Raw genomic sequence first — 23,652 nt, 5'->3', positions numbered from 1 at the left:
CATGAGCCTCCTGTAGTTATTCTGCTGAAGAGAATGTCATAATGGATTGTTTTAACAAGAATACTGTAACATATTGAATATTGTCACACAATAACACTAGACTTTAATCTAACCACTATAGCAAGCTCATCTGTAATTGGGTCCAGCAGCTCTCCTTTTCTTTTCTTTTCCTTTTTTTTTGGGGGGGGGGGTGCCCCAATTTACTTGGGTCTGGATTGTACACATACCCTGTTAAAAGCGCTAGGCTTTACATTTCACCGTTCTGCCGCACTGACATTTAATAGGTATCCAGACAGCATAAAGAGCCTTTAAACATATTAGAGCTGAAAGTATTCAAAAGGGGTCAGTTATGCAGCATAGGAAGCAGTATTTAAATAGCGAGACATTCAGGACATTTCGGTCCTTCTAGGTTGTCTAAGGATAAGGAGTATAGTGCTATTCAACTTCACTTTCCCCACAGGGGCCTTTTCATCCAGGAAGTGCTTCCGCTTCATGTTTTCATCTCACCACTATCTATGCAGCCGGCTTTACAGAATTTTAATCATTTCAAATGGCAGGAAAAGCCTTTTAAACTTAAGTTTAATGTTAACCATGGTGACTGATTTAACAGAATCTAATAATTATTTAGTGTATCACAAAGTAAAGACGGTAAAATAACTACATGTGAGACATGAAGAAATGAGAACCAGGAAAAATTCAAAATTTTATGCATACTTTGATTAGTACTGTCAGTACTGTGAGAGAGACACACGCTCAGTCATGGGGACTCAATGTCCCTTAACATTTAAACGGAGCCAATTCAAGAGAGGACGCCCAATAAACATGGCTGGAATAGCAGCCAACACAAACAAGCAGACACGGCTTGACCTCTCAACCTTAGACCAGATAACTCTGTAGCCCATAAGTTCAGATTCCTATAAATACCACAGTGTGTTCAATTATAAAGGGAGTTCCGTGAGCACTGAAGCACACACCCCTGACTATTAACATTAATAATGAATGAATCTGATTATGTCAGCTCAACAGTATTTATCCAATACATACCTGTCTATTGTATTATATGTCAAATAAAAGAGGGTGATCACTTGGTAAAGAAAAATAAACACACGCCAAACATAAATGAATGTTAAGATAAAGGCTTTTCTTCCCAGCGTGAGTTACAGAAGGACCTGACAGAAGATGAATAACAATAAAAGTAGAGCGTGCCGCTCGGAAGAGCGGGTTCACAGCTCAGACACCAGAGAGATCCCCATTCGTTCATCTGAGATCTGAGGAGACCACAGCAGAAGTGCAACCACAGAGCACAGAACTCATTTTGGAGGGAAGGTGGACAGAGCTACAAAACTGAAACCTCCGTACTGGACATACTGCTGTCAGGGACGGTACCATAAGCCTCGACCACTAAATGTTAGTGCAGAACAATGTTGACTGCTCTGACATTTAACTATCCAAGTGTTAGCAGGCCTATGAACATGTTGAGGACAAATCCAAGTGAACCGACAGTGTTTCAACACTGAAAAAAGCCGCACCAATTTCTGAATGAATGTTACATTTACATTTATATAGCGCTTTTGAAAACATCTAAAGTGCTTTACAGAACCAATGGGGAGCCTCTCGAACCACCACCACTGGATGATGTGACAGCAGCCACTCTGCACCAATTCGCTCACCACGTAGTAGCTGAGGTGGAAGGTGCAGGAGAGAATTCACCAGTTAGGTAATTAGGTCGTCATATTTGAAAGGGCTCCAGTAGGTAGTTTTAGCCAGAGCATCTGGCTACCACCCTTACTCTTTCAAGGATGCCCAGAGATCTTTTACAACCTTAGAGAGTCAGGAGCTCAGTTTTACATCTCATCAGAAGGACGGCAACATTTTTACAACAGTGTCCTCATCATGGTATTGGGGCACTGGGATCCACACAGACCACAGGATCGGCTCCCCTGTTGGCCACACCAAAACGTTCCCCCCCCCCCCCCCCGCCCAAGATTTTTTTTTTTGGGTGGGAATAACATCACAACAAACACACCTCCCATTCTAGCACTCAGTCCAGCCTCCATCCAAGTGTCTCACTTTGACGTCACTGACAAACAGCAGAAGTCACAAGACGAGGTACATTAAAAAGGTTTTAATAGTGTCACACGGACAGCGCCCCTAAAGCGGAACCATGGACCTAGCGGCTTCTAGTGAATATTAATAATACTACCTCACGTTACACAGAACAGCATTGCTGATGTTAAGCTAAATAAGAATGCCTGGATGCTTTCGGCCTGCCTTGGACTTCCTGAGCTTCGAAATGCAGGTTCTCGCTGTTCCTCTGCCCCACTGACGTACATCTGATGAATCTGGAACATTAGAGCTTCTTGAGGATTAGTGCTTCTGATATAAAGGGATCTCCTATACCAAACATTTAATTAAGAAAAATACATCTGAATGATCTATTTGTACAACAGAAAAGAAACAAAACCTGTATATTCAAGATCTCTTTAATATTAATATGTATATTATTCTGCATTAGAAATATCACTATTTTCCTTTAATGAAGACAAATTCCACTAGTGTAATGATCATTTGTTTTGCCCCATCAATCACTGAATTACAATATTATACATATAATACAGAGCAGATTTTAATCTGAAACAATATTAAAATAAATGCTCAATAGATACAAAGGTTTTAATCATTTAACATTTTCTCCACCTTATAACTGTCTGGGAGTCCTTGCACACCCCAAAAATTGTAAAGCCATTCTCTTCTAAACAAACTATTAAGTGCAAACATTTTTCTTTTTTTTTTCTCTTTTTAAAAAACTATGATTGCAGCATCCAACTTTCAGATTCAAAGGTTCAAGCCTGAAGCTGACGACTCGCCATGAGCCGAAATGCATCCGGGCCGGGCTGGACCGGGCCGCCATCATGGCGTCACGTAGCGGTTTTGTTCCGGTATAGTATTCAGAAAACAAAGACAAAAATCAGTGCAAAATATCCAACCTGTGAGAATCTAATTTGGGGATGGGGGCAGGAGGGGGGGGGGGTGCTTTCTTATCTCACTCTCTCTATCACTATCAGCTGAGTACTCATGAGTCGGGGGAAGCAAAAATCAGTGGACAAAAAAAACACTACAGAATGGAAGTGTGACAGAAGGTAAGGAACTGAAGTAACTGGGGGGGTTAAAAAAAAACAAAACATAAAAAGTAAAAATAAATAAAGTGTCCAGAACCATGACCCAGACCTGCCCTTCAACCTTCTCCATTGGTTTGCGGGCTCTGACACGGCGGGAGGGGAACCCCCGGAGCTTGCAGTGCTGTGCAGGTAAAGACAGCGCCAGGCTCCGGCGACAGTACATCTCGGTGATGAAGGTCTCTTAGCAGCACAAATATGGTGGCTATACTACCGTCCCGCTGGGAGAGTTGGCTTGGTTTTGGGACGACAATAAACCCTGGAAAGGAAAACATGGATAGCTGCATTGGAGAATCTGCAAAGTGACCAACTTGCTCAACCATACCTGACCCAGTATCAAACCCCCCACTCCCACTCCCCCCAACCTCTTCCTTGCTCTGTTTCCCTGTCCTGGGGGGGGGGCAGGAGGAGAGGAGAGGAGGGACACTAAGAAAAGGCTCAGTTCTTTCACTGAGATCTATAATGGGTATAAAATGGAGTTTTCCAATAAATCAACTGGTCCACCACCTGTACCATTCTGCCCTGGGGGGGGGGGGAGCCTCAGGCTATTCCAAAGGATAGTCACTTGGTACTGTCCCTGAACTTAACTCATGTCTCACCTGCAAGAACTGGCTGGTTGAATATGCAGTATGGACTTAAGCTCAATTTCAAGCCACAAAGCAGTGGTGACTACTCACGCTGACACCTAAAACCGCGGGGCTCCTGTCACTGCTCAGTGACTAAGCGTGCATTTCCTGCACACGCAAGCCCCTTCACACGGCTTGTCTATCTTTGGGTCTCGACACAGGAACTTACCACCTTGCCGGGCCGCGCCCATGTGCAAATAAATCCCTCCTGACAAGCTGTGACAATACAGTCCTCGAGGAATATCAAGACCGTGAGTCTTTCGTGTGCTATCTTTTTACAGATGAGAGGCTCTAAGAGGGGCACGTCCTCCATGCGGGGACACAGTGTGGTGCCCAGGGTCTTTGCGGGGTCCGCTTTGGTTTTGGTCAGCAGGTTGAGCTTGTCGCTGCTCTTGCTGCTGATGTGCCCCATGCTGTGGTTCCTCTTGTGATCCTTCTCGTGGTGTCGCTCCTTGCGGTCGTGCAACGATAGTGTGGCAAACTTGCTGACGCCTGAGGCCACGGCATTGTCCGTGCTCCCCCCTCCCCCTTTGCTGTTGGCCCCACCGGCCGCCGAGTGCGGGAGGCTGTTGGAACGCGGCAGCGTGGCGGACAACGAGCCCGCCACCGGGTTGCTGGCGGAGGGAGCGCTGTTGCCGTTGGTGCCGGGGTTGTTGCCCACAGCGCTGCCGCCGCTGCCACCTCCGCTGCCCGTCGGGGGCGGGCTGGTGGCGTTCATGACGTTTGTGTGCGTCCTGGTCCGGGACAGCGGCAAGTGGGGGAACAAGATATCCTCAGTCAGGTCCCAGAGGCACAGTTGCGTGTCCTGGCCCACCGAGCCGAACCGGTACGTGACGCTGACCGGCCGTCCGTCCGTGGAGTTCCGCTTGGAGAGCCGCGACTGCGTGCTGTTAGCCCGGTCTCGGCCAAAGTGGATCTGGTCCTGGAACTCCTCATCGCTGCCACTGAACTCTGTGTGGTCGCTCTCCTCCACACTGGTGGTGTAATGGTCAAACGACACCACGCTTACCCAGGACTTGTGGCCATGGCCCCTGGCGATGACCCGGCAGTCCAGGAACGACCAGACGGTGACCAGGTCATCCTCCCCCCCTGCCACGATGTACTTGCCGTCGGGACTCCAGCACACGCATAGCAGGCCCCCGAAGTAGCTCTTCATGGTCCCATGTAGCTCGACGGCGTCAAAGTTGAAGACACGCAGGAAGCCGTCCTGGCTCACGCAGGCCAGGAACTTCCCGTCGGGCGAGAAGGCAAACTCGTTGAGCGCGCCCTCGCCCACCGTCCAGCGCAGCAGCGGGTTGCGCGTGGACTTGCTCTTGCAGGTATGCACAGCGTAGCCATCGCCCTGCTTCAGCAGCTGGTAGTGGGGGGCCGCCGTGCCGCAGGCGTGCTCCACATTGTAGAGGTACATGCTGCCGCTGGAGTGCGCCACCAGGAAGAGGCCCTCGGAGCCAGGCACCCATTTTACACAGGTGACCCGTGACTTGTCTATGAGCCTCTGAAGGAAGACGTCGTGCAGAGAGGGAGCAATGGAGGGGGAGAAAAGACAGATGTGTGATTAAGCGCTCAGTAAATGCACTGATCAGCATACATGTCAAACGTATCACATTCTAACAGCACTATCCCATAGTGCGGGGCAGAAAGACATCAGCGATAAACATCAGCACCATCGATAATCTCATTTCTCGGCTGTAGAATCTGAAAGGCACTGGGTGCAGCCAGCTCATCTAATTTTGGGGGGGAGGGGGGACATGGTGTATAAGAGTTACACTTTCCATTGGCCCCATTACTGATGGCTCTTTCTGCAGAGCTGAGGAACCATGACATCGGTTAAAAGACTAAACAAAGAGTGTGATCACAAAGATGAAACCAACATGCATGCGGAAAATCCCGCTGTACTGGAGCAAGCCTGCCTCTTACCTCCTCGTTGAACAGCTTGCTGGTCTCCTTCTTGATGGGGTCAATAAGTTGCACCTGTCCGGCCGAGAAGCCCACCAGCAGCGATACGCTCTCCGCCGTCGCCGTCAGGTGGTTGAAGTCGTGGCAGGTGGGCTGCGTTCCTTTGTATATCCTCTTGTCTATGGGCTTGCTGAGGTCAGCAGCCTGCGGGGGCGGGGGGAGAGTAGGGGGTGGCAAGGATGCACAGTGAGCGGGATCAGGGCGCTCATGCCTCCATGAAGCGACTGGTGCATTTCTGTGTAACGATCTGGGAAAATCCCAGGGAAGCCATCAAGAAGGAAAGCAGCCAAAGTAAACCACCCCCCCAGCACTGCCTGCCAGCTAGTAAGAGCACCTCTGCTGCAGAGACCCGATGGCTACTTAGGAAACATGCTCCGGAAAATACAGCAGGAAGCTACTTATTCAAAGCACAGAAGAGAGGGAGTGGTTTCTGCAACAAAATGCATTTAGCTTGTTAAATGTGTCCAACGACACTTAGGCAAGGGTGACAAACCACACAGACATAAGCAGCTTCTAAGCTCTCTTTGTTTAAACAGATAAGACATGAGACCTCCTGTTAATCAGATAACCGGGTTTAATTCTGCAGGTTTATATTTATTTTTCTGGAAATGAAACTGCAGCAAATGCACTCAGGGGAACTGAGCAGCTGTGAATAGAAATTAAAAACAAGTTAAAAATTAACAGGCCTTCTTTGTTATTTTGACAGTAATTTAAGATCTGGTTCTTGGCACAGCTTTGCAAGGCTGCTCGAAATTCAGATGTGGACATGCCTGCAAAGCACTAGGGGAAATACTGGGTAACTACAACAATTCATTGCCACAGCAAGAGCTCTGGCTTTCCCCCCATGGGCGGGCAAATCCAAGAGCAACTGGATGGTCTGTTGGTAGGAACAGCAAATACAATCCCAACATTTCACTGTCCAAAAGGTGGCAAAGAACAACAAGCAAGGCTCATCTAGAGAGACATAACAGCCAAATGAAGGAGAGACTGGGAGACTAACATACTGGTTTATGAAAACTGATTTTCACTTTAAGCTGACACAACAGAAGGTTCTGGTCTATACTTAATGAAAAATAAAACCAAAAATAACAACAACCCATTCATTTTTAAACCCTGACCTGACTACCCTGCATTTCTCACTGGGAATAATGGCCAATAACCAGTCAAGCCAAGGGAAGTTCAAACATTTCATATCTGCCAAGATGGGTGAGTCAGCCTGAGCGGAGGCCAAAGGTCATCAGGAAATGACATCACAAACGTGACACAAGCAGATGGGCTGGTTTTTTTAAGCACTTACAGATCTCATCGGTGCAAAAGTTCCAAATATGAATATAAGGGCAATGGTGGGGGGAGCATGCCAAACATTTTACAGGGGAGCAATTACTCAGGGAGGGGCAAAGCTCAGCCTGATGGGTCCTGAAGAATCTGCAGAGCCACAAGGCTACTGGGATATTTCTCTCTCTCTATCTCTTTGTGGGGACTCCATTCATTTCTATGGGGTAAACTCTAATCCCGACATGACGACCGTAACCCCTACCCAGCCCAAACCTTAACCATAAGTAACTAAACAAAATGATCACAGATCTTTGTGGGGACCTGAAAAATGGTCCCCATGATGTCAAAATAACAGGTTTTGTGGGTGGGGGCATTTGGTCCCGACAATGTAATATAAACATCCTCCACACACACACACACAGTGCTGATGGGATTTCACTCTGGCACACACACACAAACATACAGTGCTGATGGGATTTCACTCTGACACACAGAGCGCTGCTGGGCTATCACTCAGAGTTCAGAGACCAGAAAGATGTCCACAAATGGTAAAGAGTACCAGGATTTTAATCACATTGTGGAAAAATCCACACACACACACACACACACACACACACACACACACACACACACACACACACACACACACACACACACACACACACACACACACACACACACACACACACACACACACACACACACACACACACGCATGCATGCATTCTACAAGAACACAGATCAAACTACCCCTTTTATCATTACACTAAAGTGCTTCATAGGAATCACCATACATGGTCCGCGACCATTTATACTATTTATACTCACCCTGATGTCATAACAACCTGATTTTTCTAGCCTGACATTCAGTTCAGAGCAATTAAAAGGAAGAGAGACTGAGAAAAGTGATCCGAAACGATACAGCCCAGCCTGACATCTGTAGGTCACCACAGTGCCCCCTACTGAGGTCTGCTACAGAGTACAGTGACCAGAACAGGGACTGAAAGGTCAAGCATGGGGTGTAGCAATATCCATGCTCTTGTGCGTGTGGGCACACGTACGTTTCTGCCTCACCACAGCTGACTACCAATCAGACACTTAAACAGAACAATGTGAACACGGAAACAATCAGAGCAAAGAGCAGAACACATGGCTGAACCACAAGCAGCAAACCACTACGTGAGGTGACAGGCAGGTCAGAGGTCAGCCCTCAGCTGTCTGATCACCGTCAATCAGCAGAGGGAGGGGCTGAGCTGATACCGGAGTGAGCCCAGTGCAGTGCTGAGCGAACACGTTCCCATCAACGAGATAGACGACACCCTCGCGGAGTCTGAACTTGGAGACCACACACACACACACACACACACACACACACACACACACACACACACACACACACACACACACACACACACACACACACACACACACACACACACACACACACACACAACATAACACAAGCAAGACAGAAAGCTGACAAACTCATTCTGAGGTTTAAAAAGAAAAGAAACTGCCTGTTTCACAATAAAAATATTTAGCATTAATACTTTGGTTGAAATGTTAAGACGGTGCAGGAGTCCACATGGGCTTAACTTCAATGAAGAAAAATCAAACACTTACATGGGGTGCGGGGATGGGGGGGGGGCATAGACTGTGCAGAGGATAAAAGTCCCTGCTGAGCCTCCGTCCAGCCGAATAAATCGCTTTCATTCAAACAAGGGTGATGGTCAGAAAAGTGGGTTATCCTGCAGTGTGCATATCAGCCAGCAGGTGGCACGTGACATACAGAACATAAAAACAAGTGGAGAGATCCTATTCTGCTTTGGACTAACAGGGCACTCTGTGGGGAACCTGCTCTTCCTAAATGTGCCACACAGAGGGGAGGCAAATACCAGACAGCTGCACTGTACCATCGCTCGGGGGGCATCGGCTGAAACCTTGCATGGGGGGCATGCAGAACTATTACACAGGCATCGTAATCAGGTCGAGCTGCCAGCCATGTTCTCTGGGAGGACTGCTGGCTGAGGCGGGGGGGGGGGCGTGTAGAGGTAAATAAGGAAATAAAGGGGGTTAGAGAAGGGAGGGAGGAAGGGAGGGAGGTGACCCTGGATGAACAGAAAAGACCATCTAGCAGAGAGTGGGAAGAAGCCTCATTTAGTAGGGCGAGATCGGATCTGGCCCCATCAGAGAAGGTCACGCATGCTGAGATTCCCATCCCATCCCAGCTCCACAGCAACGCGGAGAAGAAGAGCGGAACGGGGCATGGCGGGTGAGCGGTTTTCTTATCCCTGCGAGGGGGGTGGAGTGGGAGAGGGGTGGCGAGAGTGGAATGAGACAGGGTGGGTGAGAGCTTCTCTTTTACCCCTGTGATGGAGGTGGGGCAGGGCAGAGAGAGCAGAACGATCAGAACGATACATGGCAGGTGGGGGGGAGGGGCTCTCTTACCCCTACGACGGGGGCAGGGAAGGGCGTCGTAAGCAGAACAGGACTTGGCGGGTGAGCAGCCCTCTCTTACCCCTGGGGTGGGGTGAGGCAGGGTGTTAACCCTTCTGATGGGGGCGGGGCAGGGTAGGGAGAGCAGATCGGGACATGGCGGGTGAGCGGTTCTATCACTCATGTGATGGGGCAGGGCAGGGAGAACAGATCGACATGGCGGGTGAGCGGTTCTGTTGCCCGTGTGCCGGGAACGGGTCCATCACTTGCCCCTGCAACAGGGGGTGTTCCCACTTTACATTCCCTGGTTATAAAGCCAAGGTGAGAGCCTGCCCCCCAAGACTGACGAGCTGTGACCCCTCGGGTGGAGTGCTACGTGGCATTCACACTAAGCCATGTCCTATTTGGACACATTGCCGCATGGTCAGGTTGTGCCCTAGCGCAGCAGAACTGAGTGTACAGTTACAGAATGCAGACAGACACATACAAACAAAGCAAACGAGGAGCGTCAGCAGAATTAACCCAAAACATCAGCCGTCTGGCTGCCAGCACAGAGCCGCTCTGCGTTTATGGGGCGAGAGCAGCGGGTGCCCTTACTGCACTAAACTAGGGGCCCTCTTACACTTTGTCCGCCGAAAACACAAGAGCTTTCAATCCCACGCCAAGTGCAGTTAAGCTAATTACTGCAATACAGAAAAGCAGTCGGGAACTAATTTCCCAAACTGGTATCTGGTCTCGTTGGTAGATAAAAAGCAGACTTAGTACAACTTGCCACAGTCTAATTTAAAAACATGTGTTATATGTAAAAATTACAAACACTATACTACTGAATTATACACAAGACAAAGAAGAACCACATCATATATCATCTCTATTTCATGGAACAGTTTATATCCACAGTCCTAATTTATGTGCAAACACATATTAAAATATCAGGTTCTTTGCATCTTTGTGTCTCCTGGGTGCCAGTGACAGCATCTGCTCAGTGCCCACGGCTCACGACACCCCATGGGTCACGGGCTGCAGCTGAGGGGTGCTAGCACCATACAGACCAACTGTTCATTTGCACCACACTGATAACCTGGCAAGCCACCCAGCCCATCCCCTTAAACCCATATTACACAGTTTTTCCGCCACATCAACTGCAGTCCGGGAAGGTGCCTTATGGCTGTATTTCTCACTCCGGTCCTCAGGGACCCCAAGACATTTTTGCCAGCAGGGAGCTGGAAGAGAGTAGAAATGTGGACTGGGTTGAGAAGCACTAAATTATGGCATGTATTTATGTGTACATTCATGAAGGGGCAGCAAGTCCCGGTTGCAGATGAGCCACAGGCTGCATTAGCACTGTCACAGGAGGGGTGGTCTCAGGGCCACTTGGATGGCTTTCTTAGTGCCTGATGTATAGTTATGTCAGCTGCCCTCAATCCTCATGTAGCTTCTCAAACACCCCCGAAACAGCAAATGCCTGCCCTACTGTGCTTGCTCAAGTCAACAGACGCGTGCATTATCAAAAAGGCCAAGTTGCAAGACCTCCCACCAAACTTATTACACACACACACACACACACCCCAAGACATTTTAACTTAAAAATACAACAAACTTTCAGGCTTCAGGTACCAGGAGGGATTAATGCCAGCAGAATTAAAACCGAGCCTCAGCTGGCTGGTGACGTTGCACCAGCTCACGGGTTTTTTTAAAGAAATTCAGCATTTTAAAGGCTAAATAAACACAGTTGTTCTTTTCAAAGCAGAAATTGCAACACAGGCTGATCAGGTTTGGAGAGCCTTGCTGACCAAATAAATAAATGGGAACTCAGTGGGGGAGGCGAGGTCGGCATAAGCAGCATCCTGCAGAGCTTCCTACCAAATCAAATACGGCAGGCGTCCAGAAAATCCGGGTGGTTTAGCAAGAGACCAGCTTACTCGTCCATCTGTACCAAGCCGGTTGGTAACATAATAGTGCAATTAGTTTGGGGCCTGAGGAATAGAAAACTACTCCTTTATTTTACACTCAACATAGCTTCAGAACATGGTGGAGGTGCTGCTTTGTGTGTTGCCCCAAGCCTAGTAGTTACACAGCCACAAAAGGGGGAAGAAACAATTACCCCTAATCAGCTCTGCCGGACGACACCTTCAGTGGACTGCAGACCAGCTGGCTGGATACTGCGGCCACAGGACCGCCCACTCGACGCGGCTATTAAAAACACCAGAGGACTTTCCACAGGCCACACAGTCTCCTGAATCGAACCTAATAACAATGACTCGAAAATACATGAAGGTACCTGGAGGCAGGCGCTAAAACCACATCGACATTTTAAAAAGGCAACAGTGAAATCAGACCCCTGTTAATCAGACCTGGCAAGAGCTGCAGCAGATTAAGCAAACGACCCCACAGAGTCAGCGAACGAAACCACGACATAACGGGACCTTATGTGCATCCTGTGCAGATGTTTACAGCGTGAGTGCTTCCAGTAACGGGCCCCTAATGAGCAGCCAGCCGGAAGGTGACACCAGGTGCCGAACTCCCCCCCTCAAAACTACGGCCGGACAGCAGGCAGGACACTTCCCTGCCGGACATGAGAATAACAATCATCCTGCAGGTAACTATATATGCAGGTGTCCTGAAACGTCACATCATCAAGCGAAGCAGCCGCAGGCCGCATAACCCCCATGATGGCTACTTTCCTGCTGAGCCAACTCCTGATACAGTTGAAGACCTCAAACTACACTGGCTGCATGAGTGTCTAACTGACCACAGGGCCGTGCCTTCCCGGGACCTCTGAGCAGGGCTGGGCCAGGCCGTGCCTTCCCGGGACCTCTGGGCGGGGAAGGTGACTCCTCATTCAGGTCGAGTGAAAGAGAAACTGTCACCATACTTGAAACATTCCTGCTAAATCTTCCCATTTATGACACACTGGTGAGAAGTTGATGCACCTCATGTCATAATGGCCTAGAACGTGTTTTACAACTTGACTCTGTGGAACCGTGAAAAAGAACAAGGAACGACAGGCTTCCATGGCACAACTGTGGCATCCGAGTCACCTGCACACAGCGATACACTTACATTAGATCGAAGGGTATTCTAAACTATCCGCAAACCCGACTTGCTCGGGTATCGACTCAGCAGGTCAGACGCATGTGCTGGGGGATAGAGAGTCACACTATCACAATGAGGGCACCTGCTGATTCACAAAGAATGCAGTTTAAGTTACCACTGTGTGCTGGGTCCCTCCTAAGCCCAGAGTTTAGGCCTTCAGAGAAAGCTTCTTTCGGTTTGTTGATTTGGGAAGCAGAGCTGCATGAGGGAGACTGCCAATACAAATGCAAGATGGACTCCACAGTCATGTCCTTAGGGTACCTAGCCTGAATGAACCAAGAGATGAAAAGCAGGACACACTACCTGTCACGCCAAGAAAAATAGAATTCACCTCATGATGTCGTCTCAAGTTACGATTGAGTTTTTAACTCGCCAGGTTGTGGCCAATACATCCAAGGACACTTATTACATAGAGGGCAGGTTTATTTTATGTTCCAACAAAAATGCAGGACTGTCAGATGCTAGTGCTCCACTGACTCCAAACACCTTTAATTAAGCACATTTAATTTTTGCAGGACACATTTAACAAACTCCTGGGAAAATATGCCAGTTCCAGGTAACAAAAAGAGCCTGCTAGAAATGTTTTGTCATTTCTTTTTGATACAAGACCAAAGGCTGTCAAAAATCGGCACCTGGGGACCAGTCCATGCACATAAACAAACAGCAGACATTTGCAAGACATTTTTTAAGATCTGACACAGCTCACAGTAAGGCAGCACAATGAAGCTGGCCCATGGTCAGAGAGGGCTCTGCTTTGATAGCCTGTTAGCATGTGGACACTGGGTTCCTAACATGCTGCAGTGCTCAAACATGGCCAGAACCTCTTAACCCACATAATGTTTCATACTCTGAAGCTCAACGGTTCTGGATGGGGAAGGATCCCCGAGGAGCGTCTGCGAAGTTCAACCACGATGATACTGACCAACCTCAGCCTGCGCTGCATGCAGTGCGAAGATTGACAGGCAGCTGTCCTAGGGACACTATGCATTTACTCAATTTTCCAGCGTCAAAACACAGAGAGGTAATTCAGGAAAACTTCGGGTGCAACTTAAGGACTCCATACTTATAGTATACTACATCACTAGGTGTTTCCACATTTTGAAAAAAAAAATTTTAAATCGTGCTGCGGTCACCTGTTCACCGATCCACAAAAGTGCAACTGGACGAGGCTGTCGATCGTTCCCACGCTCCCTGCCAAAGCCCTCAGGGTCCAGGCGCCAGTGTCTCAGAGACCGGCGAGAATGAGACCGGCTTCATATTGAGGCATGCCTACATTTGGCAGCTCTCTCTCTAGGCTGGCATCACTGAAATCTAATTTGTCTAATTAAAAAAAAAAAAGATGCTCAGGGCACATAAAGCATTTTTAGGCCTAAAAGAAATTCTCAGAGCTTAAACCAGAGGCAAGAGAAAGGACTCACATTGGACACACATTTCAAAGCGCTCAGTCTGCAAGAGAATCCTCGGTATGGCTCCACTATTGCTCTCACAGCTACTTGAAACGTTCAGTGAAAATTTGACATCTATGTTCCTAAGATCGTGCAAGAAATGCTGTGCCGAAAATGAGCGCGACCTTAGAAAAGGTCACCCGCGGGGCGTGACGAGGAGTCGGTCTCCAAGGGACTCCCTCATTGTCTACATCCTCAAGGGAAAACATGTATATTTAGTTATGTTCCAATATAGAAAAACATTTAAGAAAATCAATGAAAATGGAGTTGAATTTTCACCCACTGAAAATTAAGTACATGAGGTGATTCATGCAGTACAACTGACATAACAGCGCACGTCTGACGCAAAGCCTAACATGATGCAAGTATGACAGTAAGGTACATTCCTCTAAGAATATGTGAAGCATCTCAAGCAGCCTTGCAGTGCAGGTGAACACATATTTCCTGTCACGTTTTGCAGGAAAGTTGAGATTTCATCCATCCATTTTCCAAACCGCTTGTCCTACTGGGTCGCGGGGGGTCCAGAGCCTATCCCGGAAGCAATGGGCACGAGGTAGCAAACAACTCAGGATGGGGGGCCAGCCCATCGCAAGGCACACTTACACACCATTCAATCACACATGCACACCTACGGGCAATTTAGCAAGTCCAATTAGCCTCAGCATATTTTTGGACTGTGGGGGGAAACTGGAGTACCTGGAGGAAACCCCATGACGATATGGGGAGAACATGCAAACTCCACACACATGTGAACCAGGCGGAGACTTGAACCCGGGTCCCAGAGGTGTGAGGCAACAGTGCTAACCACTGCACCACCATGCCGCCCCCGAGATTTCATTAACAGAGCTAAATCAAAAGAGACCATGAAGGCAAAATACAAGAAGCTGGGAAACAGGAGATATTAAACAAAATCTACCAGGGAAAGCACAAGGAAAAAAAAATAATTTAACCAATTAAAATTAGTTATGAAAGAAATACAAAAAAAAAATTGTTTTGCCTAGCCACAAAATCTCTATACAGTACATTTAAAGAGGAATACTAAAGAGGTCAGTACAGACATTCTGGCTGTTCACAGGCTGCATGACTCGCCTGAGATCTGGGCCAGTCCTGCCGGCCACACTACGCTTCAGCTACGTCCAGGAGCTGTACTTAAGCATGTCCACAGCGTTTCTGCTTCTGTGTCTCTGAAGATTATTTTAATCCACATTCTGCACGCTCCGGTTCTCTTAAAAACACCATGGGATCGAAAAAGGTTGTAGTTAAACTAAGACTACTATGAACAGCCTTGAAGGGTATGATTACTGATGTGAGTTAAATTTTTTTTACCAGTGTTCGTGTTGTATAGGCCAGGCATCTGGCCAAATATTCAGATACCATCCAGACCTAAAGTCACGCACACCAGCATGCAGAAATTAGTATACTTTCAAAACAAGGTATTTAAATAGCGACACTGCAGTTTATACCCAATAACAAATTCCCAGATTGAATGTCATGTGATCTGCATCCTACTTGAGCCCATGAAAGACATGTTTAAGGCAACTTATTTTCATTTGCTTTGGTAAACCCATCCATCCATTTTCCAAACCGCTTATCCTATTGGGTCGCGGGGGGTCCGGAGCCTATCCCGGAATCAATGGGCACGAGGCAGGGAACAACCCAGGATGGGGGGCCAGCCCATCGCAGGGCACACTCACACACCAGTCACTCACACATGCACACCTATGGGCAATTCAGCAACTCCAATTAGCCTCAGCATGTTTTTGGACTGTGGGGGGAAACCGGAGTACCCGGAGGAAACCCCACGACGACACGGGGAGAACATGCAAACTCCGCACACATGTGACCCAGGCGGAGACTCGAACCCGCGTCCCAGAGGTGTGAGGCGACAGTGCTAACCACTGCACCACCATGCCGCCCCGCTTTGGTAAACCAAACCTGCTAAATTTGACAACACAGCATGCAAAGGTGGAACATGCTAATTATCCTGTGATTTTACACACAAATCAGGGTGAACAGTGACCATTCATTCACTTAAAATGCAAATGTACATAAAAGAAACGATATCATTGATGATTCAGTGCAAGTGAGGGACCACATGGACAAATGCTGATCCCTCGGTGGTCCGCTAGTGGCAGGGCAAGCTCATGTCGCACACCTACGGCCGATGTGGCTAAGCAGAGCAAGCAGTCACAGAAAGCAGGTCTGCTTCCATGGCCTGACAGAATCGCAAGCTGCTCCATCCTCAGGCTGTATGACACACTCCTGTTTTAATCTTAATTTACTGTCATGGCAATTACTAAGAACGTCACCCTAAGTTATAAAGTAATAAGTGGCTTCAGCTACTTCGGCCACCCGCCCCCTCGCCCTGCGTAAACACCCCAAAACAGCGCACATGCCTCTTTACTCAATGTCGCTAGGCTGGCCTACACAGACGCTGCAATCGGAACAGCACGACACAAAAGGATTACTGCACAACACCACACCGGCATACGCCATCTCCAACATTCCCCTCAAACTCACAGAATACAGGGCAGCCTTAAGAGCTGCCTGCTCACTGAAATGGAGTTAGTCTTTCAGAACAAGAACAACACTGCAAACAAACATCGTGCTGGTATCAGTTCACAAGTGCTCGTCTTAATCATTTAAACGACAGCCATTTAGGTGGCCTTCGAAGACCCCACTGATGCCTGCAAGCGAGATCCTATTGATGGAGACTGGAAAATGCCACCCATTCTAATCAGACATGCTTTCTAAGAGATTTCAATCTGTACGCACTTCTTTCTACAATAAAACTGTAAATAAATGAATGCAAACAGCTCAGGCCGAGACCATTCGTCATCATTCAGAACAAATGGCATCCCAGCTCCTTAAATAAAATATCACATATACCCATTTCATTGACAGACAGCCTCAATCCTGCAGTGACGGTTTGTTTTGGAAATCACACACATACACGCAACAAAAAGGCGTTACACCCTACTGATTCACCAATAACAGTCTCTCAAAATAATGGGTTTTCAAAAGATATTTCCAGAAAGTGGCATATATACCAATTTGTGTCCCTGTTCCTATTTAAACAGGGGACAACGAGGACTTCTTTCTGCTTGCTAGCACAATTATTAATACGCTGTAGCCAAAAAAAGAACAAGGCCTATTTCCTTCCTTGATGCAATAAATAAATTAAAACACAAGAGGGCGGCGCAGTAACTGCACCCACATGGAACGATGCCATCGTTGAGTCTACTGCCATCAAAGGTCACGTCAGCCAAGTCGCAGGACACTGTGTGCCATTACAACGCAAAAGGCAGAAGCGAATACGGAGTCCTTTTGACTCTGCACCCCAGTCTTTCAAGCCTTCTTTCGGTGGGAATGCTTAGTAGCACTAACTTCCACGGGGCCACAGAGTTCTGTGGAAGCTCCTACCAGTATTGGGCTGACCCCAAGCTCAGAAACCTATGGAAGTTGGGTTTCGGTGGGGGCCAGTACATTCAAACACCAGCTTCAAATCTGCACTTAATACCTGCCGAAATTTCTCTGCCGCCCTCGGTGCCAACATGGACTCAGCCTTCCAGCCGCACACAATGGCAGCTTGCAGGAGAGAGTCACGGGTATCCAATTGTTAGCGTCCACTTCATGACTATAACACTGAAGTCTTTCAGACTTTGTGTCCCGGCTCCCACAAAGGAAGTGCAGTCAGTGGCATGTGAAAGAGGCTTTGTTCAGCTAGTTGTGCTATTCTACCGTACGCTACACTCTCGTAAGAAATATAAAAATACAATAAAAATGAGTAAGACCATCTGACTTTAAAGACAAGAGTAGCTGGTACAGGTGTCTCGAACTGGTCTCTTATTTAGAGCAAAACAAGTGCACTAACCCATTACTTGACTGCTAACTGATGAAAGCTTCTTTACTTTAACTAAAAAACATATAAAAAGCAGTATGTCATTAAAGTGATTTCTCTACAATGGAAACAGAGAGAAAGTGGCCTTATTTTTAAGTCTGGGTGCCTCATAAAACAAGATCAGAGTGTACAACATACCACAGTTCCAACCACCACACTGGGCAACAATCCACCGTTATATCAAACTCCCTCTACAAAAGGAATAATGTTTAAAAAAGGAAGCGGAATTCCCACATTACGTGGGGCATTAATGCAGAAAACATTACGAAACACAAGCCGAACAGTTGTTGCTGAACTGACCCCTCCACCGCATTTTAACACAAAAAAAAAAAAAAACACATTTACCATCAGGTTCTGACAACAGATCCCCACCATGCCGGAGACTCATTAAGCTTGGAGGCTCCATGATCTACAAACAGCAAAGGCCCTTCACCAAACACACGTATCCACTTACAGAGCTGTATATTTACTGAGTTTCCGGTCCTTCCCAGTGCTGTCTACACACTGTCTCCATCTGTACTATCAAGGGTGGGACAGTGACTGTACCCACAGCGGCTTTACTTCACCTGAATCATCCTAGCCGTCTTGGGTATACATATAATAAAACATACCATTTGATCCAATTTAAATTAGCATTTTAGAATAAGCTAAAATACTCCACTCAATATGTCCTGTTCATCAACATTCAGCCCAGTTGTAGGAGTCCCACATGGAGATCTCAGCGGTACGGATGAAGCAGTACCATTTTATCCAGAATCACAATGCATGGTAGGAAGAGTGATAAGGAGACCACTGAAAGCGAAATGCTTCTCTGCATTAGATGCACTCCTTCAGTGTTTCTGCCTCGATATGCATCACATTAAAATATGGCGGCACTACACTGGGAGAGAAGCACAGGGTGGCATTTTGGTATCAGGAGGAAAAAAAAAATCTACGGAGTGAAAAAGAATCATTCCTCATGCATAGCGGCAGTCTCTCCTCTCGGGCAAAAGCCCCAGAAGTGGATTTCCCAAATGGACATTGTGCATGTTCAAAGATTTTAAAAAGAACACATAATTTTCACATTTTAAACTGTATTACTGAGAACAATATTTAAGTTTTACACTATTGCAAAGCAGAAACGGACAACAGTAACAGAACACAAACTGTGCCTTTCATGTTAACATCCCTGTACTAAAAAAGCAAAGTTCATCAAACACCTCCACAGTTGTTGCTAGTTCCTCCCCAGTTTACATCAGATGAGAAACCCAACAAGAATTGAAGGCTCAAGAATCAGATACTGGGCACAGAAAGAAAAGTCACACACCATACAAATCCTTGCATTTGCAAATACAGTCACTGCTGCCAAGTGGAGTGGTGCTGACAGACCCTGCACTCGGAATACACACAGATGTAACAGGCTCTGTCCTCCCGATCAAACAACACATGCTGAGTAGGGCCTATCCAGGAACACACAGCAGATACCACAATGTCAGCTCTGGATAGTAAAACAGCTCCAAATCATCCCGTTTTCCAATGGGCTGAGTGCAAACAGGGTATTGTGAAAAATGACCCCCACAAAGCAAGTGAGGGACACTGTCATTTACCAATACATGCAGTTGCATGGCACAAGGACAAGCCAAGAGCCACAGAACAGGCCTCTATTTAAGCTAGTGTTTGACACTCCTGTACCCTCCATAACCTTCAGTCACTTTTGAGACTGGCCCTTACAAGGTTTAGTTTTGTACTCTGCCAGGTCTGGCCTCCAAAACAGTGACCAAACTACACAGTGACAGCATGACGTTGGTGTAGTCACCGCAATCCCTTCGGACAACACAAATTCCTCAAACTAGACTCCAGTCTGAACGAACACACACACTTCTGGGAAGAGACATACATATTTCACACACAATACAAGCAGATGCGGAGGCCACATGCTCAGTAAATTCTGCACCATCAGTAATGCACATACATGCCTCAATGTTCCGAAACCATTTATCCAGTTAAAAGGGGCAGCGATACATAACCAGCTGGGGAAAGAGCTCTGAGGAGGTTGCTCGCACCCAGGAAAAGAAACCTATCCATCACTCCAAGTAATTCTCGCATACTTAAGATTTAAAACACCACTGATCATCTACCTACCGATTTATGTGTTACGCGCACCTACAAATGTTAGCAAAAGGATTTTTTTCCCCTCCACATCACATATAAACAACTACTGGATCTTAAAATACACAACCAAACTTTCCTAACTCAGAGAGCAGCATGAGATGTGAGAGAGGCAAACTTTACAAGGATGATATTTTGGATTCAGAGGAGATAAGTAATAAATTTTACTGGGCAACTGTTCAGAAAAAAGAGCTAACAGACTGCCTACTAATCTTTCTCATAATCAAGGACATCTGAAAGTGCAGGATTTCTCAAATCAGACAGGCAGGGGAGACTGGTATATACTGAGTGACACTGGGACATTGAGGTCCAAAGAAGGGTCTTCCAAGACCCCCCTCCCATCCCAGAAAAACAAAAGGCTGTTAGCGTTGCCAAACCAGTCTACGCTGGAAAGAGGAAGCCTAGCTGAGCCAGCACACCGCATGGAGACGGAAGCAAAACAAGATCCTTGGAATCATGGACTTCATTATGGGATGTGGGGGTGGGACACTGACAATGAGTTCTGTATTCTGGACAGAAACGTAATATCATCGCATGCACATAACCCATCAGCCAAAGACGACTTCCTTTGGTCCCATCTACTTTGCGGGAACCTTAGGGAACAGCAAGTGCCCACTATCTGCGTCTCTCTCACACACACAAAACAGGGGATTTCATTAAACTGCGCAGCGTCTCCTTACACAATACAGGGCTTTTCGCACTAGGGTTCATGTTTACTCTAGTTTACTGCCGAAACACAGAAAGCGTTAAACAGCCACTTTCGGCCAGATGGTATTTTTGTTTGTTAAAGCTAGCTGAAAGAAAGCAAAGACCTATTACATGAGTCTATAAACTCTTCCAAAGGGGCAGTCCAAGTGATCAACCTGCCAGTAATTTGTAGAACTAATTCATGCCGCACACAGAAACAAGCCTTAGGTCACGTAATGAAAGAATCAATATTGTTTCTATGCATTTACTTCCGAAACAAACAGAACACACAATCCATTACATACACACACACACACATTACTGGCAGTATGTTTGAAGACTCATTTTAAACGACATGCAACGGGTCTAGATCCAGTAACAAAAAAACCCAAGTGAGCCCCCCAGTTTAAACCATTGCCATTATTTTGTCAGATGAGCACAAAGAAATATCTGTACGTGTCCAGACAGTCAAACACTCTAGCCTCACCGTCGCATCCTGAACGGCAACATCAAAAGCAGCATCGACCTGATACAACAGCAGAAGAATACCTGTGCATTTCGATATGCCAGGCACGCATTGGATACAGACAAGAATATAAGGATTGAAGATTTCCAAAGACCATCAAAAAGGGAGGGAGGCTGCTTCTCTAGTGTAAATGTTTAATTACTTCATCAAAAAAAAAAAAATCACCATCACAGGGTTCACTGAAATTTTTTAAGCATGCTGAACGACTACTGTAAACTCATAAATAAGAGCACCAGTAATACAGGCTTAGTCATACACTCATCCATCCATTTTCCATAACCACTTCATCCAATGCAGGGTCATAGTGAGCTCAGAGGCGATCCCAGCAAGCGTTAAGTATGAGACAGGAAAGATCCTGGAGAGTATGCCAACCTCCAGAGGACACAACTGCAACCCCTTTAGGAAATTCAGATTGACCTGAACCACATCTCTTTAGAACAGTGTTTCTCAACCCAGTCATCAGGTACCCCCAGGCCCAGACAGTCCACATTTTTGCTTCCTTCCAGCTGTAAGGGAGCAAGAATGTGGACTACCTGGTAGGGAGCTGGAAGGGAATAAAAACTCGGGGGTCTGGGAGGTCCCCAAGGACCAGGTTGAGAAGGAGGAGGAGAGCAGAGTCCGGGGATGTGGTAAATAACGCATCACCTCAGAAAACCCAATAACTGAAAAACTAAAAATCAGTTGACTGACATCAGTGATTAAGTGAGGGCCTACTTCTCAAAACATTGAAGAAAACATCTATATGGTGACCTCAGCGCCTTGGGGGCAAAGTACTTGCTTGCAATGATAGCTGGCAATGGTTCACACTCCGCAAAGTAGACATATGGATTATCTAATAATTCTCAAGTTTAATTATCCAAGGTCTGCAGAGGTGTCCTCTCTTCTTACCTGCATACTAACCTTTGCTTTTATATTCTTTTACAACATATACAGGGTTTGGACAATATCCTTAAGATAGGTCACATAATTCAAAAGTTGTGAAAAACCCACAGCTGCATGTCTTATTTTAGTTATATGGGACACTTATTTCACTAGTAATAATAATAGTTAAAGCTGCTGGCTAATATTCCACTCAATTACACATACTATACATATTTAAGGTGTGGCAACCACATTACTTATTTCCTGTTAAGACTTAGATAACAGGTAAGACAGGCAGACGGTGTAGATAAGACAATATTTACGTTCACCTGGTGTTAATAAATCTCACTTTCATAAATTCATTGGCCTGTCTCTGTCATGGGACGCCCTATTATCCAAAGTAACGCTCCATCCCCTGCTGTTATAAGCCATTTCGCCATGACAGTAAAGATGAGATCACTCTGACTAGCAAAAGCAGTTGAGTTTCCTTCCCCCTGACCCGGTCATAGCACGCAAGCATCGGCGCGACAGGGCAGATCGGTTCTCCCCAGAAGCCGGCAGCCAAGGGATATGCGGGACGATCTCCCGACACACGGCATCGTCATGGGACCAAGCAGACAGACGGCGGCTGGACACCTTATGTCCTCACCGCACCACCACAATTCCCCGATGTACTCATATGGGTCGAACATGTGTCACGCTGCGACCATCCAACCGGAAGAACCGTCAAGTTCGCTCCATGCTAACACATTATAAGGGGAAAAACTGAAAAACTATAATAAAACAGCAGGCAACCCGAGGAAAGCCGAAGCGAGTCTGCTAAAAGCTGTCATCTTGAGCGCTGCATGCCATAACACTTTCACGGACCCGGGTGCCCGGCTATCACTTGGGCTGCGTCAGTCCAGTTGAGGTAAACTAAACGGCACCGATTTCGGGCTTCATGGCAAAAATACCAACACCGGTGCTACAGAAACTTAGCGAACATAGCGTCCTGTTTACCTTTCTGACGCCTTTGTAGATATAAAAGTAGAGCTCCCGGCCCACATTGAAACAGATTCTGTCGCCGTTGCCAGACTGGTCGTTGACGTTTACGAAGGAGACTTTGACTGGGTTTGAGCCCTGGGAATTGAAAGGCACCCTGTTTGGGCGGCTGTATTCGGAGTGAGTGAGGAGTTTATAGACGCCTTCCCGGGTGGTGAACTGAGTTTTAATTTCGTTCATCTCCTTCCCTCCTCCCTCCGCCGCCATCTTGAAAATTAGCATTCATCCTGCCCCAAGCCCGGATCTTGCTCACTGCGCATGCGCGCTCCTGGCTGAACGGTCCACCGATTCTCCTTTGCTTTGCGCCGTCAGCTGATGTTGAAGTTCACGTGGTTCCTCCCTGCAAAAGTGCATTTGGACCAAGACGTCGTAATACTCATAAGTGACGCGACTTCCTCAGACGGACCAAAAACACATCTGCAACTTGACATAAGTTGGGACTTCCCTTAATTTGCCATTAAATATTTAGCTAGCAATC

At 46.9% G+C, this 23,652-nt stretch overlaps 1 protein-coding gene across 1 annotated transcript; it reads right to left on the bottom strand.

Annotated features, from left to right (window-relative positions):
• Positions 1–2,110: 2,110 nt before the first annotated feature.
• wdr20a (WD repeat domain 20a) lies at positions 2,111–23,490 on the bottom strand. Its single transcript, XM_048975210.1, has 4 exons — positions 23,133–23,490; positions 5,720–5,902; positions 3,972–5,297; positions 2,111–3,435 (listed from the first exon to the last, which is right to left on the bottom strand). The coding sequence occupies exons 1-4, from the start codon at positions 23,394–23,396 to the stop codon at positions 3,382–3,384; spliced, it is 1,827 nt and encodes a 608-aa protein (XP_048831167.1). The 5' UTR covers positions 23,397–23,490; the 3' UTR covers positions 2,111–3,381.
• Positions 23,491–23,652: the final 162 nt, after the last annotated feature.

This window comes from Brienomyrus brachyistius, chromosome 14 (assembly GCF_023856365.1).
Source record: "Brienomyrus brachyistius isolate T26 chromosome 14, BBRACH_0.4, whole genome shotgun sequence".
Classification (NCBI taxonomy): domain Eukaryota; kingdom Metazoa; phylum Chordata; class Actinopteri; order Osteoglossiformes; family Mormyridae; genus Brienomyrus; species Brienomyrus brachyistius.
This window is presented reverse-complemented; position numbering and strand designations above follow the sequence as displayed.

Excerpts from the sequence above, each read along its gene's own strand:
- wdr20a (XM_048975210.1), bottom strand. The coding sequence starts at position 23,396 with ATGCTAATTTTCAAGATGGCGGCGGAGGGAGGAGGGAAGGAGATGAAC. Across the intron at positions 5,298-5,719 it reads GCAAGCTGTTCAACGAGGAG|AGGCTCATAGACAAGTCACG; the intron begins GTAAGAGGCAGG and ends GTCTTCCTTCAG. Across the intron at positions 3,436-3,971 it reads GGGCGCGGCCCGGCAAGGTG|GGTTTATTGTCGTCCCAAAA; the intron begins GTAAGTTCCTGT and ends TTTCCTTTCCAG.